The sequence below is a fragment of the Pseudophryne corroboree genome, chromosome 6 (genome assembly GCF_028390025.1).
Source record: "Pseudophryne corroboree isolate aPseCor3 chromosome 6, aPseCor3.hap2, whole genome shotgun sequence".
NCBI classification, from domain to species: domain Eukaryota; kingdom Metazoa; phylum Chordata; class Amphibia; order Anura; family Myobatrachidae; genus Pseudophryne; species Pseudophryne corroboree.
The window spans coordinates 47,615,087-47,629,087 of record NC_086449.1 but is presented as its reverse complement, the minus strand read 5'-3'; the positions used below and the strand labels follow the sequence as shown (position 1 = coordinate 47,629,087).

At 44.7% G+C, this 14,001-nt stretch overlaps 1 protein-coding gene across 2 annotated transcripts in view; it reads left to right on the top strand.

Annotated features, from left to right (window-relative positions):
• LOC134936052 (uncharacterized) overlaps nucleotides 1-2,477 on the top strand; it is a 53,880-nt gene extending 51,403 nt beyond the window's left edge. For both annotated transcript variants that reach the window (XM_063930959.1, XM_063930958.1), the window contains one exon: nucleotides 51-2,477. In XM_063930959.1, the coding sequence (XP_063787029.1) occupies nucleotides 51-253 (203 nt within the window). In that variant the 3' untranslated portion in view covers nucleotides 254-2,477. The remainder of the gene's footprint in view (nucleotides 1-50) is intronic.
• The last annotated feature ends 11,524 nt before the right edge of the window (nucleotides 2,478-14,001 follow it).

Below are 14,001 nucleotides of genomic sequence, written 5' to 3'. Positions count from 1 at the left end.
GTCCCGGGAGTCTATCAACTAACACTCCTTATTTTCCTCCTCTCATATAGACGGTGCACCATCGGAAGGTGATGATGGCACAAAGATGAAACAGATGAAGATTGCCATAATCTCATTAATTGGAATTATTTTTGCAATTACGGTCGTTGGCACTGCCTTATGGTGCCGGAGGAGGAGACCCAAAGGTAATCTGCCTTACGATGAAAGACCTGTGTGCTATAGTGTCGCACAATCAGAGGACTCCATATCGTGAAGGCCATGGACGAAAAAGGTGAAGAGAAGCAATGTTCTGTAACAGGTAGAAGATGGATATTACAGCGCTAGTAACACAGACCTGGTCTACGGACTATGGATGGATTCCACAAATCCTCCATTGTGAATCCTGATCTTCTGAATGTTGGGTACTCAGCCAATGACAATCATTGATCTCGGAGAGGCAATATGGCCACCAGTGCGGTCTTTGTATAGTTATCTACGGTTTCATAAGACCCTTTTACATAAATGTACGTTGGAGATAATCACATCCTCCATAGACCAGAAAACACACACTCCCTACACCTTTGTTAGTTGAAAAAAAAACACGGTATCTTTGTGTTGAGGATCTAACAATGGTTTAGCTCCCACCATGCATCACACAATACAGGGAAAAACTGGTAAATGGGGTCCGGTAGCAGAATACAGAATGGGTAACCACCCAATGGGTAGCCCTCTCCTGCTGTTATCAGAATGCTGAGACCTGTAGTTCCCCAACACTTGGGCAGCCACCTGTTGACTTTGACTTTGAGTAAAGACATTCACCGGCTCCTGTAAAACATGGCATGGCGGCTGGTGGAGGTGGCGATGGTACTCACTGGGTGCAGTCTTTCATGAGGATAGCCCCCATTTGTTTGTTAACCTCCAACACAGACATGTCACCGCCAAGTGATAGGTTACAGACGGCCGTCACTCAGATGGGTCTGGCCGATGGTTTTAGGTCTATGAAAAAAGTGTCAGTGCTAAAAGTAAAGATACGAGTACTCAACTGAACTGCTCACGGTCCTGTGGCCAACTTAGTGTCTCCCCCTAGTGGCCTATTATGTGGCTGGAATGGACTAGTCTGGTGGTACAAGTTCTAGGAAGGTGTGATAAAATTCACCAGCAATAGTAGAGGAAACCAAAAGGGCAGCCCAGTAACATGATAAAAAAAAACACTGACTCTTCCCAGACCCCCATCCGGGGCCAGTGTCTCATATTCATTAATACAAGTCTTCCAAATAAGCCAATGATACATCTTACTGGGCATGCCCAAGCAAATGCAGCTTAAAATATTGCTGCCCTGCCATGGGCATCCGGGCAACTCAAACCATCCCATTGGCTTAGTGCCAAAAGCAGCCCCGTGCTCCGCCTCCACTTCCCCTGTACAATGTTCCCCAGCGCTGCTTAGGATTAGGAATTCCTGTCACGTGACCATTCTCCAGACATATATAAGTGCTGTATAAATAGATGCACAGTCATGAGTGGCACTGCGGTAAATGGAATCACTTTCTGTCATAACGAAACAACGTCTCACTTCTTCTTCAAAAAACCCCCAGATAATATCAGTCTCATGAAATACAGTATTAATATACCTGTGTTTCAAAGACACAATGATTATCCTTCAGTCCACTCACGTCTGCAGAAAGGCCACACACCTAAGGGTCAGATTACCGGTAGCTGTGCAGGAAGCGGCATTAGATGAAAAACAATTAACACAAAGGGTATGAATTAGTTTACAGTAGGCCACAAGGGCGTAGATTCTGGGAATATCACTTTGTATTAATTACCAGATTGGCTTTATAGGAAATTCTGTAATGTACTAGCAATACTGCAATATGTCTAACTAATGTGATCTGGGTGACATGACACCCCCTTGTGGACAGAAATGGAAATGTAGGCTGTTACTGTCATTTTTAAGGGTTGTAGCTCTTTTGTTTTTTTCTTTAGCTTTGTATAAAATGAAACAGTGAGGCACAGATTACTCTGCACCGATGTCCTGCTTACCTTGTATTCTCCATCTACTAGTAATAGTCAGGGAATAGACAAAGCCATACAGTACTTTGCACTTTGCTGATGCAGGATGTCATGTTGTGTAAGAACAGCAGACCTGCAGAATGCAGCGGCCGAATTATCATGTAACATGATGGGAAACAATCAGGGACTCTAGGATGAGGCGTTACATTAAACAAATGCGTAAAGAACCTTTAATATGTACTTCTAGAGATCTTGTGGCTGGACCACAAATAGCCACGGAGCATAGAATCAATAGCGCCTGTTGGTAATTCTAAATATTCCATTAGTTATGTGTTTGTTTGTTTGTTTGTTTGTTTGTTTGTTTGTTTGTTTGTTTGTTTGATACACTGAAGCTCCCTGACAATAATTCATTATGAATGCTTTTATATGTATTTGTTAATGTGGCTTTGTTATGAAAATGACCATTAAAAAGAATCTATTTTTATTAACGCTATCAGTCTGTTCATTCACTGCATTGATGTAGGGCCTAATTCAGCATGGATCATTAAATAATGCAGACACAAGGTAATTTGCGTTTATTTGCAATCAATCGCGAATCTGCTAACAGGCACAATACACGCCCACAACGCTAACTTGCTATAAAAAAAACATCCGTACACAAAAGAGGAGGCAGCCGGCGTACCTGGCAATTCAGCCATGCGAGTGTGTAACCTTCAAATATAGTGGACATTTGCAAACAGACTATCGGATGTTTGGGGTTTTTTGGTCTGCATAACCTAAGAAATATCTAACCCATATATCTAACTTATATAACCTCATACCTACCAACTTTTGATGCTGCAGGCCCAGGACCTGCCATGCAGGAGGCATAACCGCAGGCAAAAGGGGTGTGACCTTGTGGTGAGTGGGCGTGGCCCAGTGTGGAGGGGTATGCCCCCGGCTAACCCTCCATGCACTGGTAGATGCTGTGCGTATGTGCATGGCATCTATTCAGTGATCACTGGTTGCTTTGCAGAGCAGTGGTAATTACTGGCTCTCCCAATCTGCCCCCCCCCCCCTCTCCTCCCCGCGCTGGACACTGCGACCCGCAGGTGGGAGAGCAGGACAGTGTCCAATTAGCGGGACTGTCCCGCTGTTTTCAGGATAGTTGGGAAGTATGTAATCTGCCCCCCCCCCCATTCCCCCGCGCTGGACCCTGGGAGGTATGTAATCTGTCCGTCCCCCCCCTCCCCATTCCCCAGCACTGGACTCTGGGAGGTATGTAATCTGTCCGTCCCCCCCCCTCCCCATTCCCCCGCGCTGGACTCTGGGAGGTATGTAATCTGTGTACGTTACTAGCATTAATAATTGTTAAGACAACATTTTGGTTGAATGCTGAATTTACGGACAGACGATAAAAAAAAACTGCTCTACTTAGGTATGCATCGGGGTAAAAAGCTTAGCTAGGCATTAACACATCCACTGTGTGTGATTTTGCACTAATTGTGCAATTATGAACTGAAACATGGATAGTAGCGCAGCTGTCATGGTGATGGCTGCAATCTGCGCAGCTCTATAGCTACTCATAAGCTGCGATCACATTGTGGGTATTTTAAGGTTGCCTCTTAGCAGATGTGGGTATACACCCAGTGGCAAACGCAGGATTTGCATGGGGGGTTTCCAGAACTGGGCGGAGCCAATCACGGGGGTGGGGACTGAGGTGACCCAGTATATGCTGTGTCCGTAAAACTAGTGTGTCTGTGTGTGTATATATATATATATATATATATATATCTACACATATATATATATATATATATATATATATACATATATCTACACACACACACACACACATATATATATACATACACACACACACACATATACACGGGTGGTCTTCAGTATGCCGGCAGTCGGGCTCCCGGCGACCAGCATACCGGCGCCGGGAGCCTGACCGCCTGCATACCGACACTTATTCTCCCTCGTGGGGGTCCACGACCCCCCTGGAGGGAGAATAGAACAGTGTGGCACGCGTAGCGTGGCGAGCGCAGCGAGCCCGCAAGGGGCTCATTTGCGCTCGCCACACTGTTGGTAAGCCGGCGGCCGGCCTCCCGGCGCCGGTATGCTGGTCGCCGGGAGGCCGGCCGCCGGGAGATCGTAGTGAACCCATATACACATATACATAGCATATTAAACATGCATACATATATATATATATATATATATATATATACACACACACATACAGTACACATATATATACACACACATGTATATATATATATATCATATGTGTGTGTGTGTTTATATGTATGTATGTATGTATGTATGTATGTATGTATGTATATACATGTGTATATATGTAGGCACATGGATATATATGTACTATAATTAATATAAAGTAAACTTGTATTGCACTTGCAAGTGCCACCAGGAAGACAGCAGGCTGCAGAGGACGCTAGACAGTCATTAATAATACTCATGCAGCTAAAAAAAAAAAAAAAAAAAATTTTTTTTTTTTTTTTTTTAGTGGAGGGGGGTTTCTGGGTACTCGGAAACCCCCCCCTGGGTGCGCCACTCACCGCCTGGGACACAGGCACCATACACCCACTACACACCCCATTTTGCAGAATTGCAAAGCCGCCCCGCTGACACTCCTCCACCACGTCTTTTCCCCGTTACCTATTTGCGACCTCTTTTCGGTATGCAAATCTCCTAAGTTGTCGCAGTTTGTGATCTGGCACATGCACGCTGTGATGTTTGCGCATGCGTAGTTTGCTAAAAAAACACCAATTGTGCGATTATTTGCAATTGGCAACTGAAGCTGAATCAGGTCCATTGTACGATATAAACATCAAACACAAAAACAATACATTTTGCAACAAATTACCTCTTATCTTGTCCAGCAAGAATATACCGACATATATGTAGTTAATTATATAAAATGATGTCATGTTTCCTCAGAAGAAATACACTACAAGAGTGGTGATGGTTTCTCCGTCTCTATCAGTCCGGTTCCTGTCGCTGAGACTATAAAATGGGAATATAAGGAAGTGAGAATTGTGACATTTTGTGTTCCGCTTGGCCATACTATTTAAGGAACAGGTCGTACATACACTCACCCACTTACATTCCAGACTGTTTTTCATTTATTCATCAGGGAATGCTGATTCCAAGGTATTGCAAAAAATTATTAAGTTGCTCAACTCCATCAAAGTCCTCCATTCTAGCCTCTGTCACTAGGAATTAAATACATTTTATACACAGACTATGAATAAAAGAAGACTGAGTAATAACAGACATAGATATAACAGAGGTAGGAGGGTCCTGCTCGCAAGCTTACAATCCATAGGGGAAATAGGCATAGATACACAAGGACAGGTGCTACCTATCATATATTGGTCCAGCAAGACTGCAGAGGTTCTTGGTGGGCTGTATGATATACTGTAGTCACACACAAGGACGTGGCTACCATAGGTGCAGGGAGTACAGCTCCTATCACTAGCAAACGCAGGGAGGGTATAAGTACCCAAGACCACACCCCCTGACAGGCCGATTTTCTTTGAAACAGCTGTCCGCCCCTCGCGGCAATAAAAGCCCCGCCCCTCACTGCATTTTGGACCCATCCCCTTACAGATGCGCGAGTCACGGCGTTGCGAGTGGACGGGGCTTAATACTACAGTGTGCCCGTTATCAGCACCTTTGCTGCTTCTGCAGCACAGCAAAAGCAAGATCTGTATATATACTGTAAATATACTACAGGCATATACTACATACTGCATACCTCCCAACATTGGCTTTCGTGGGAAGAGGGACATCTGCGTGGCTAAGCCGCACCCGATTTCCGAAAGGGGGCATGGCTTATCGAAAAGGGGGCATGGCTTCGTGGGAGTGCCGCGATCATGCACCACGCCCCCCATTTTTGTCACTGAGGGGGCATGTCCAGCGCTCTGTGAGCTGCTGGCATGCCCCCTCTCCCTCTGTCATCTGTGAATAGACGCTGTGTGCATGCGCACAGCGTCTATTCACAGCTGCTCTGCTAAGCAGGGCAGCGAGAGACAGAGCCTCCTAACTGCCCCCCCCCCGCCCCCCCCGCCCCCCCCCCCCCACCAACCGCAGGACACTGTGGCCCGCGGGTGGGACAGCTGGAAAGTCCCCAAAAAACTAGACTGTCCCGCGAAAATCGGGACAGTTGGGAGGTATGATACTGTATACTACAGGCTGGTGGCATTCATGGGACTTGTTAATATATAAAAAAATGACATTTGCACCACTCTTCTACTCCAGTTCTAACTTTCTTCAGGGATTATATGTATATGAAGGAAGTAATAGAGTGGTGCAAGTAACATTTTCTATACATTAAAAAGTCCTGCGACTGCTTCCAGTGTTTCCAAATATAATTATTTTTGGTGTGGAGGGCACCTCGGCATCATTATATTGCTGTATAGAGTTTTTTTTTTTTAAGTGTGTGTGTGTGTGTGTGTGTGTGTGTGTGTGTGTGTGTGTGTGTGTGTGTGTGTGTGTGTGTGTGTGTGTGTGTGTGTGTGTGTGTGTGTGTGTGTGTGTGTGTGTGTGTGTGTGTGTGTGTGTGTGTGTGTGTGTGTGTGTGTGTGTGTGTGTGTGTGTGTGTGTGTGTGTGTGTGTGTGTGTGTGTGTGTGTAAGCCCCCCTTGCCAAATCCTGCATTTGCCTCTGGCTATGGCGCCCAGAGCTGAGAGAGGCCACCTTCCCTGTCACAGTTACATGTGTTATATACAGGGTGTAGCTAACATAGGTACATGGAGTGCAGCTGTTATAGGGCCCAGAGCTGAGAGGGGCCACCTTCCCTGTCACAGTTACATGTGTTATATACAGGGTGTAGCTACCATAGGTACATGAAGTGCAGCTGTTATAGGGCCCAGAGCTGAGAGGGGCCACCTTCCCTGTCACAGTTACTATATACAGGATGTAGCTACCATAGGTGCAGGGAGTGCAGCTGCTATGGGGCCCAGAGCTGAGAGGGGCCACCTTCCCTGTCACAGTTACATGTGTTATATACAGGGTGTAGCTACCATAGGTGCAGGGAGTGCAGCTGCTATGGGGCCCAGAGCTGAGAGGGGCCACCTTCCCTGTCACAGTTACATGTGTTATATACAAGGGCATAGCTACCATAGGTGCCAGTGCAGCTGCTATGGGGCCCAGAGCTGAGAGGGGCCCACCTTCCCTGTCACAGTTACATGTGTTATATACAGGGTGTAGCTACCATAGGTGCAGGGAGTGTAGCTGCTATGGGGCCCAGAGCTGAGAGGGGCCCACCTTCCCTGTCACAGTTACATGTGTTATATACAGGGTGTAGCTACCATAGGTGCAGGGAGTGCAGCTGCTATGGGGCCCAGAGCTGAGAGGGGCCACCTTCCCTGTCACAGTTACATGTGTTATATACAGGGTGTAGCTACCATAGGTGCAGGGAGTGCAGCTGCTATGGGGCCCAGAGCTGAGAGGGGCCACCTTCCCTGTCACAGTTACATGTGTTATATACAAGGGCATAGCTACCATAGGTGCCAGTGCAGCTGCTATGGGGCCCAGAGCTGAGAGGGGCCCACCTTCCCTGTCACAGTTACATGTGTTATATACAGGGTGTAGCTACCATAGGTGCAGGGAGTGTAGCTGCTATGGGGCCCAGAGCTGAGAGGGGCCCACCTTCCCTGTCACAGTTACATGTGTTATATACAGGGTGTAGCTACCATAGGTGCAGGGAGTGCAGCTGCTATGGGGCCCAGAGCTGAGAGGGGCCACCTTCCCTGTCACAGTTACATGTGTTATATACAGGGTGTAGCTACCATAGGTGCAGGGAGTGCAGCTGCTATGGGGCCAGAGCTGAGAGGTGCCACCTTCCCTGTCACAGTTACATGTGTTATATACAGGGTGTAGCTATCATAGGTGCAGGGAGTGCAGCTGCTATGGGGGCCAGAGCTGAGAGGGGCCACCTTCCCTGTCACAGTTACATGTGTTATATACAAGGGTGTAGTTACCATAGGTGCTGGGAATGCAGCTACTATGGGGCCAAGAGCTGTGAGGGTCCACCTTCACTGTCACAGTTACATGTGTTATATACAGGAGTTTAGCTACCATAGGTGGAGTGCAGCTGTTATGGGCCCCAGAGCTGAGAGGGGCCACCTTCCCTGTCACAGTGACATGTGTTATATACAAGGGTGTAGCTACCATAGGTACTGGGAGTGCAGGTGCTATGGGGCCCAGAGCTGAGAGGGACCACCTTCCCTGTCACAGTTATATGTGTTATATGCAATAACGTAGCTACTCCAGGTGCAGGTAATGCAGAGCTGAGAGGGAATGCTCCCATTTATTGAACTTGCAACTTATATTACAATATATACAATATAATACAATAAATAAGTTAATAAATAATATATCACCCCATTATACATAATATAACATAAATTAAATGCAAACCACAATATACCAAGAAAAATCATCAAAGTAAAGAAATATGTACAAAAAAACAAAACTTTATATATTTTACCACTATTTACACATTTTATTTAAAAAAAAAACAGAGCAAATAAAATACACCATATCTTCTGAATGCTAAATAAGCCCACTCTGGGTAACTAAGTCCCGAAAGGCACACAATACCCAAAGCTCCTGAAACTCTCTTATAAACTGTTACATTAAAGGGGCATTTGATCAAGAAATGGTCCATCGTTTCCACCTCTGCTAGGTATTCCTTCCGTGGACAACCATGATCATTGCCATTTCTTCACATCATGTTCCCCTTCATGTAAAGCTTCCCATGGAAAGAAAGCCAAGCAATTTCTCTAAACTTCAACGGTATCCTCTCTGAATTTATGAGAGCCAATCCAGCTGAAGCGACATCACTTGGGCAATCTCTTAGTGACAGCCCAACATGAAAGTGGGTTCACAAAATCCTCTCCCCCAACTCCTTCCAGGAAATGCTTTTGACTTCCCCCACTGCTAGACCCAACGCTTTATCACCTTCAAGCTCTGGACAACATAGATCAGAAGATACCCTTTCTGAATTTGAGGATTCTTCACTTGGCCACCACCTAACCAAAGCTTGAGGAAGTTGAACACCCAGGCCTCAAATCCACTTACCATTAAGAAGGAGTTTCTAACAATAAACTACCAAGATTAAGTTTTTAAAAAAGTTGTAACAAAAAAGACAACAGGGTTGATCATTGTCAGGAGTGATACAAAAATATAAATTTCACTATTATATTAAACTCATGCTTTCAGGCAGTTTTAGCACCTAATACAAAGAACAGAATGAATAAACATACTGAAGATATTACATGTCAGATTGTATACTAACTATACACAATACGTGTTTCTAACTTCATTCTGTTCATTATATGAGTGTGAATAATAGGACGTCGCATATATCAGTATACATTCTTTTGTGCATCATATATTCTGTTGCTACATAACCCAATCAGTTTGTGACCTCTAGGTTTATGCCCTTTTATGGTATTGTCACATCTGAGCCTGGTCAGTAGCTCTATAAGTATGTGACCTTCGGGTGGGTAAGGAGCCTAAACAGCCTAGATGAAACCACTGACTGCAGAAGTGCCAGGATGATCTGAATATAACTCAGCCTGTAGACACAGAAAGCGAGGGCTCTTGAGTATGCTGATGTGATTGCTGTATTGAACATCTGCTGAATTGATCAATAACCATAGCTAAGTATACAATAAATTCATACACTGTATTTATATATTCAAGTTGTTTGTTGAAGTACTTTTCTGGGAATCCTCGAACTTAACCCACCTGTAACAATCATGCCAGCTCCTCCATATTTCCTCGAATTGTAAGGGTGTGTACACACGGTGAGATATTTTCTTTCGATTTTGACTATATAGTCAAAATTGCAAGAAAAGTTAGTACAGATCGCAAGGTGAAAGTCACCTTGCAATCCCGATTCGATCCCGATGCGCGGTCCCGCCAGGTCGGCATCGCAAGAAAAGATACTGTGCAGGCAAGTCAATTCTTGCTAGATCGGTGTACTATCTAGTTCATCTTACATGTCAATGACATCTCACAAAAGCCAAAATCTCACATAAGCCAAAATCGTAAGCACACATAGTCCATATCTCAAGAAAAGCAAGTGAAAATCGGGCATAGCAAGGATCTCACCATGTGTACACACCCTAAGTAATATCTCTCTTGATTATATTCATCCTGTTTCCCAAAAATAAAAGGAAAAACATGGAGTTCAACCTGACCCATAAAGACTGAGGCAAAAAGCACATAGTTGACAAAGAAAAATAATGGGATGAGGTATGTTTTGCACAAGTCCACCGATTCCCTGAAAGAGAATTTACATCTCTTCCAGCACTCCACTTTCTTGGCAGCATTCTCCAGACACCTCACCCAATTTAGAGTGGCATAATGGCCATGGTCAAAACAAATACCTAGACACAAATACTGTACCTAATCTTTATCTGAGGACTGGTCCAGGGGAGCCTGTCCAGATGGAAAAATTCTTCCCCTATCTCCCCCATCCAGAATGCTTTACACTTCTTTTGGTTTACCCTAGAGCATAAGGCTACAGAGTATTCACAGATGAGCTCTTCCACATCACATGCCTCTGCCACTGATGACAGAACCACTGCAAAAGCCACCACCTTAAAAGGGAACTCTGGGCCCAGCTGCACCTCTCCCACCGTAGCATTCTCTACCCTCCTTATGAAGGGATCAATCGCAAATACATACAGGAGGGGGCTCAGGGGACAACCCTGACGGACTCCAGAGCTCACCTCAAAAGCGGGGCCCACCCAACCGTTAACAAGCGGGAAGCTCTCGGCCTGACTGTATATTATTCTGAGCCAATTCACCACCCTGACTGGAAAACCATACCTTTCAAGTAGGGCCCATAGGTACTCATGATTCCCTTGGTCAAAGCCTTAGACTGATCTAAAGCCAGCAAGTATTTTCCCCATTTTTCAGCACAGCACCACTATATGGCCTCCCAGACACCAAGGACAGCACTATACGTGTTTCGGCCCTTCACCATATAATTCTGAGACAGGGAAAGCAGTTGTTCTGAAAATTTTGACAACCTGTTGAAAAGTAATTTTGCCAAAATCTTTCTGTCTGTATTGAGAAGGGCAATGGGGCGCCAGTTCTCAATATGAGATGGATCTTTCACCTTGGACAAGAATACGAGGGCAGATATCCTCATAGAAGGAGGGAGGGTTCCCTCACCCAGGCACTCATTATATACTTTTACTAGGCGGGGAATCAAGAGGTCTGCAAATACGTTATAAAACCCATGTTAAACCATCTGGGCCTTGGGATTTCTTACAATTTAACTTATCAATTGCCATCTTAACTCCCTCTGCCATCACATTCCTGCTCAAGGTTCAATTGAGGCATCTGGATTACAAAGTTCAGGAGTCTCCCTCAGAAATATTCCATCCTTTCTCTGATAAGTGGCTACTCAGACAAAAGATCGGAGTAATAGGATCTAATGACTGCCAAGATGCCTTCTTTATATTTACGAAGAACACCCTGTTTGTCACAAAGACTCCTCACCTCCTTCATCTCAACTGATCTTCCACAATTCTGGTATCAGGTGAGTGGTATTTTCCAAAATCCCTTTCCAAAATCAAACAATCCAGCTGGTTATACTGATATTCCTTCATCTGAGCCTTCACTCAGGATATATCTCCACTGTCTTCACATTCAGAAATCAAGAAATCTAATTTCCTTCTCAAACTCTGGTATTTTGGTTTATTAAGTTTATTTTTGCTACCAACCTCTTTAAGAATCTCCAAATTCTCTTTTTCATTTCTTCCCACCACTCAGATCTAATCCATCCACCCTCCAAAAGTGTTTCCTGAGATTGAAAGAAGTCTCTAAGGGACTATCAAACCTTTTCCTCCTTTAGGAGCTCAGAATTCAATTGCCATAAGCCCCGCTCCTTCTGAGTAGCTTCTGAAGCATTCAAAATGACAGAGAGAAAAACGTGATCAGAGAACTCTACTGGCTTTACCACTGGAGGCAAAGTTTGTGAGGTATTTTTAACAAAAAACCTATCCTAGACCTACGACTACCTCTAAAGAAAGTGTAACCCATGAGGTCTGGAGAATGGCGAATGTGCACATCCACCAGACCTGCCTGTATAATCATACTAAATAAAAATTTTAATCATAGCCCAGGGCTGTCTTTGAACTTCCCCTGTCTTTTGGCTTAATAGCGGTGTTGAAATCACCACCACAAACAATCTGCTGAGCCGTTTTATCTCCCTGAAAAGAGACATTTCCTATCCCATTTTGACTGTGGCCCATAGATATTAATGAGCTTCAGGTTATGTCCCCTCAGGTTGACATCTAAAATCATACACCTACGTGCCTGTAGTTCTATAACCCTGTGCACAGTTACAATACCAGTAAAAAGCACTGCCCCCCACTGTACAACTCGTCCGCAAGTGACCAGTAGGAAGACCCATGCCTCCACTCCCTCTTCACCTTGTGGAGGATGCCCAACCTACTAATTTTGGTCTCTTTCAAAAACAAAAAATCAATCATAACTGTATTACAAAAAAAATCAAAGGCTCATTCACAAACTACAGAAGCCACATTAATGGTGGCACATCGTATGGGTTGGGAATCCATGTTTCATTGGGTTATAGAAGCAGGACCCTGCTTGCTTTTCCTTTACATTCTTCCTTGACACCCTATTTGAAGACCTTGATCTTCTAGAATCTTGCCTTTTGAGAGATGTTTTCCCCTCCCAATGGCACCCTGCATGCCATCACAATTGACTGAATTTTGGGACAGGCAACCCTTACTTTGTGAGGGTCCAGGATCTAGTGGTTTCTGCTGTGACCTAGAAGGCAAGCCTGGAACCCACAACAGATCACCTGCAGGTGCCCCACTTGGTGCAATTACTGAACCTGAGGAATCTATCTCAATCTCTTCCTCCTCCTCTAACTGTGATGTTTCCTCTATTGCCATCACCTGAGCAAGGCAGTCCCTGCCATCTACCCTAGAATTATTATTATTATTATTATTATTATCAGTTGCGCTACCCCAGTGGAGCTTATAATCTATATTCCCTACCACATGTACACACATACACATTCACGCTAAGGTTAATTTGTAGGGAGCCAATTAACCTACCAGTATATTTTTGGATTGTGGGAGGAAACCGGAGTACTCAGAGGAAACCCACGCAAGCACAGGGAGAATATACAAACTCCACACAGTTAGGGCCATGGTGGGAATCGAACCCATGACCTCAGTGCTGTGAGGTAGTAATGCTAACCATTACACCATCTGTGCCGTCCCCAATCTTCAGTCACCTCTTCATTCCCTAAATCTGTGCCTACTGGATCCCACGCTAATCCTTCTTCTCCACTACTCTGCCCACTCCAAACCTGTTTCCTTCTTTTGTCACCTACGGAAGCTTTATCACCCTGCTTTGATTTCCTCTTACTAACCTTGGAAACAAAAACTAAATCTGTATCATTTCTTACTGCCTCCCCCTCCTGTTCTTCATCAGTGGAAAAGGTATCAAATCTATTAAAGAGGATGAATTCATCCCTGTCACCCTTCTTTTTCCTCTTACCTCTGATTTCCTTTTGAAATGTATCTTTCTTTTCCACTATTTTAGCAGCCATGGTTTTTACATCTACAAAGACAATTTCTTCCTCCTTCTGTTCTCGTTCATTGTCCATATTATAGCTTGCCTATGGGCATCGACTGTAATGGCGGCCGTCCACCCCGCATACTGTAGGTTACATTTAACATCATTACAGTCTCTTGCCACAGGTCCAACTTTTCCACAGAGCGTGCATTTGGTGACATTACATGTGCTACTCAGGTAGCGAAAATCTCCACATCTGAAGCAGGTGCGTGGTTGCCCAGGATTAGAAGGATTGGACTCGGCCTCGACCAATATAGGCCGCAAAAGGAATATGCAAGAAACCTTTATCCATACTTTTTAACTGAATCATAGCAGACCACACACCTCCCTAGACTCCCATTGTGAAACCAAACTTTATTAAGTT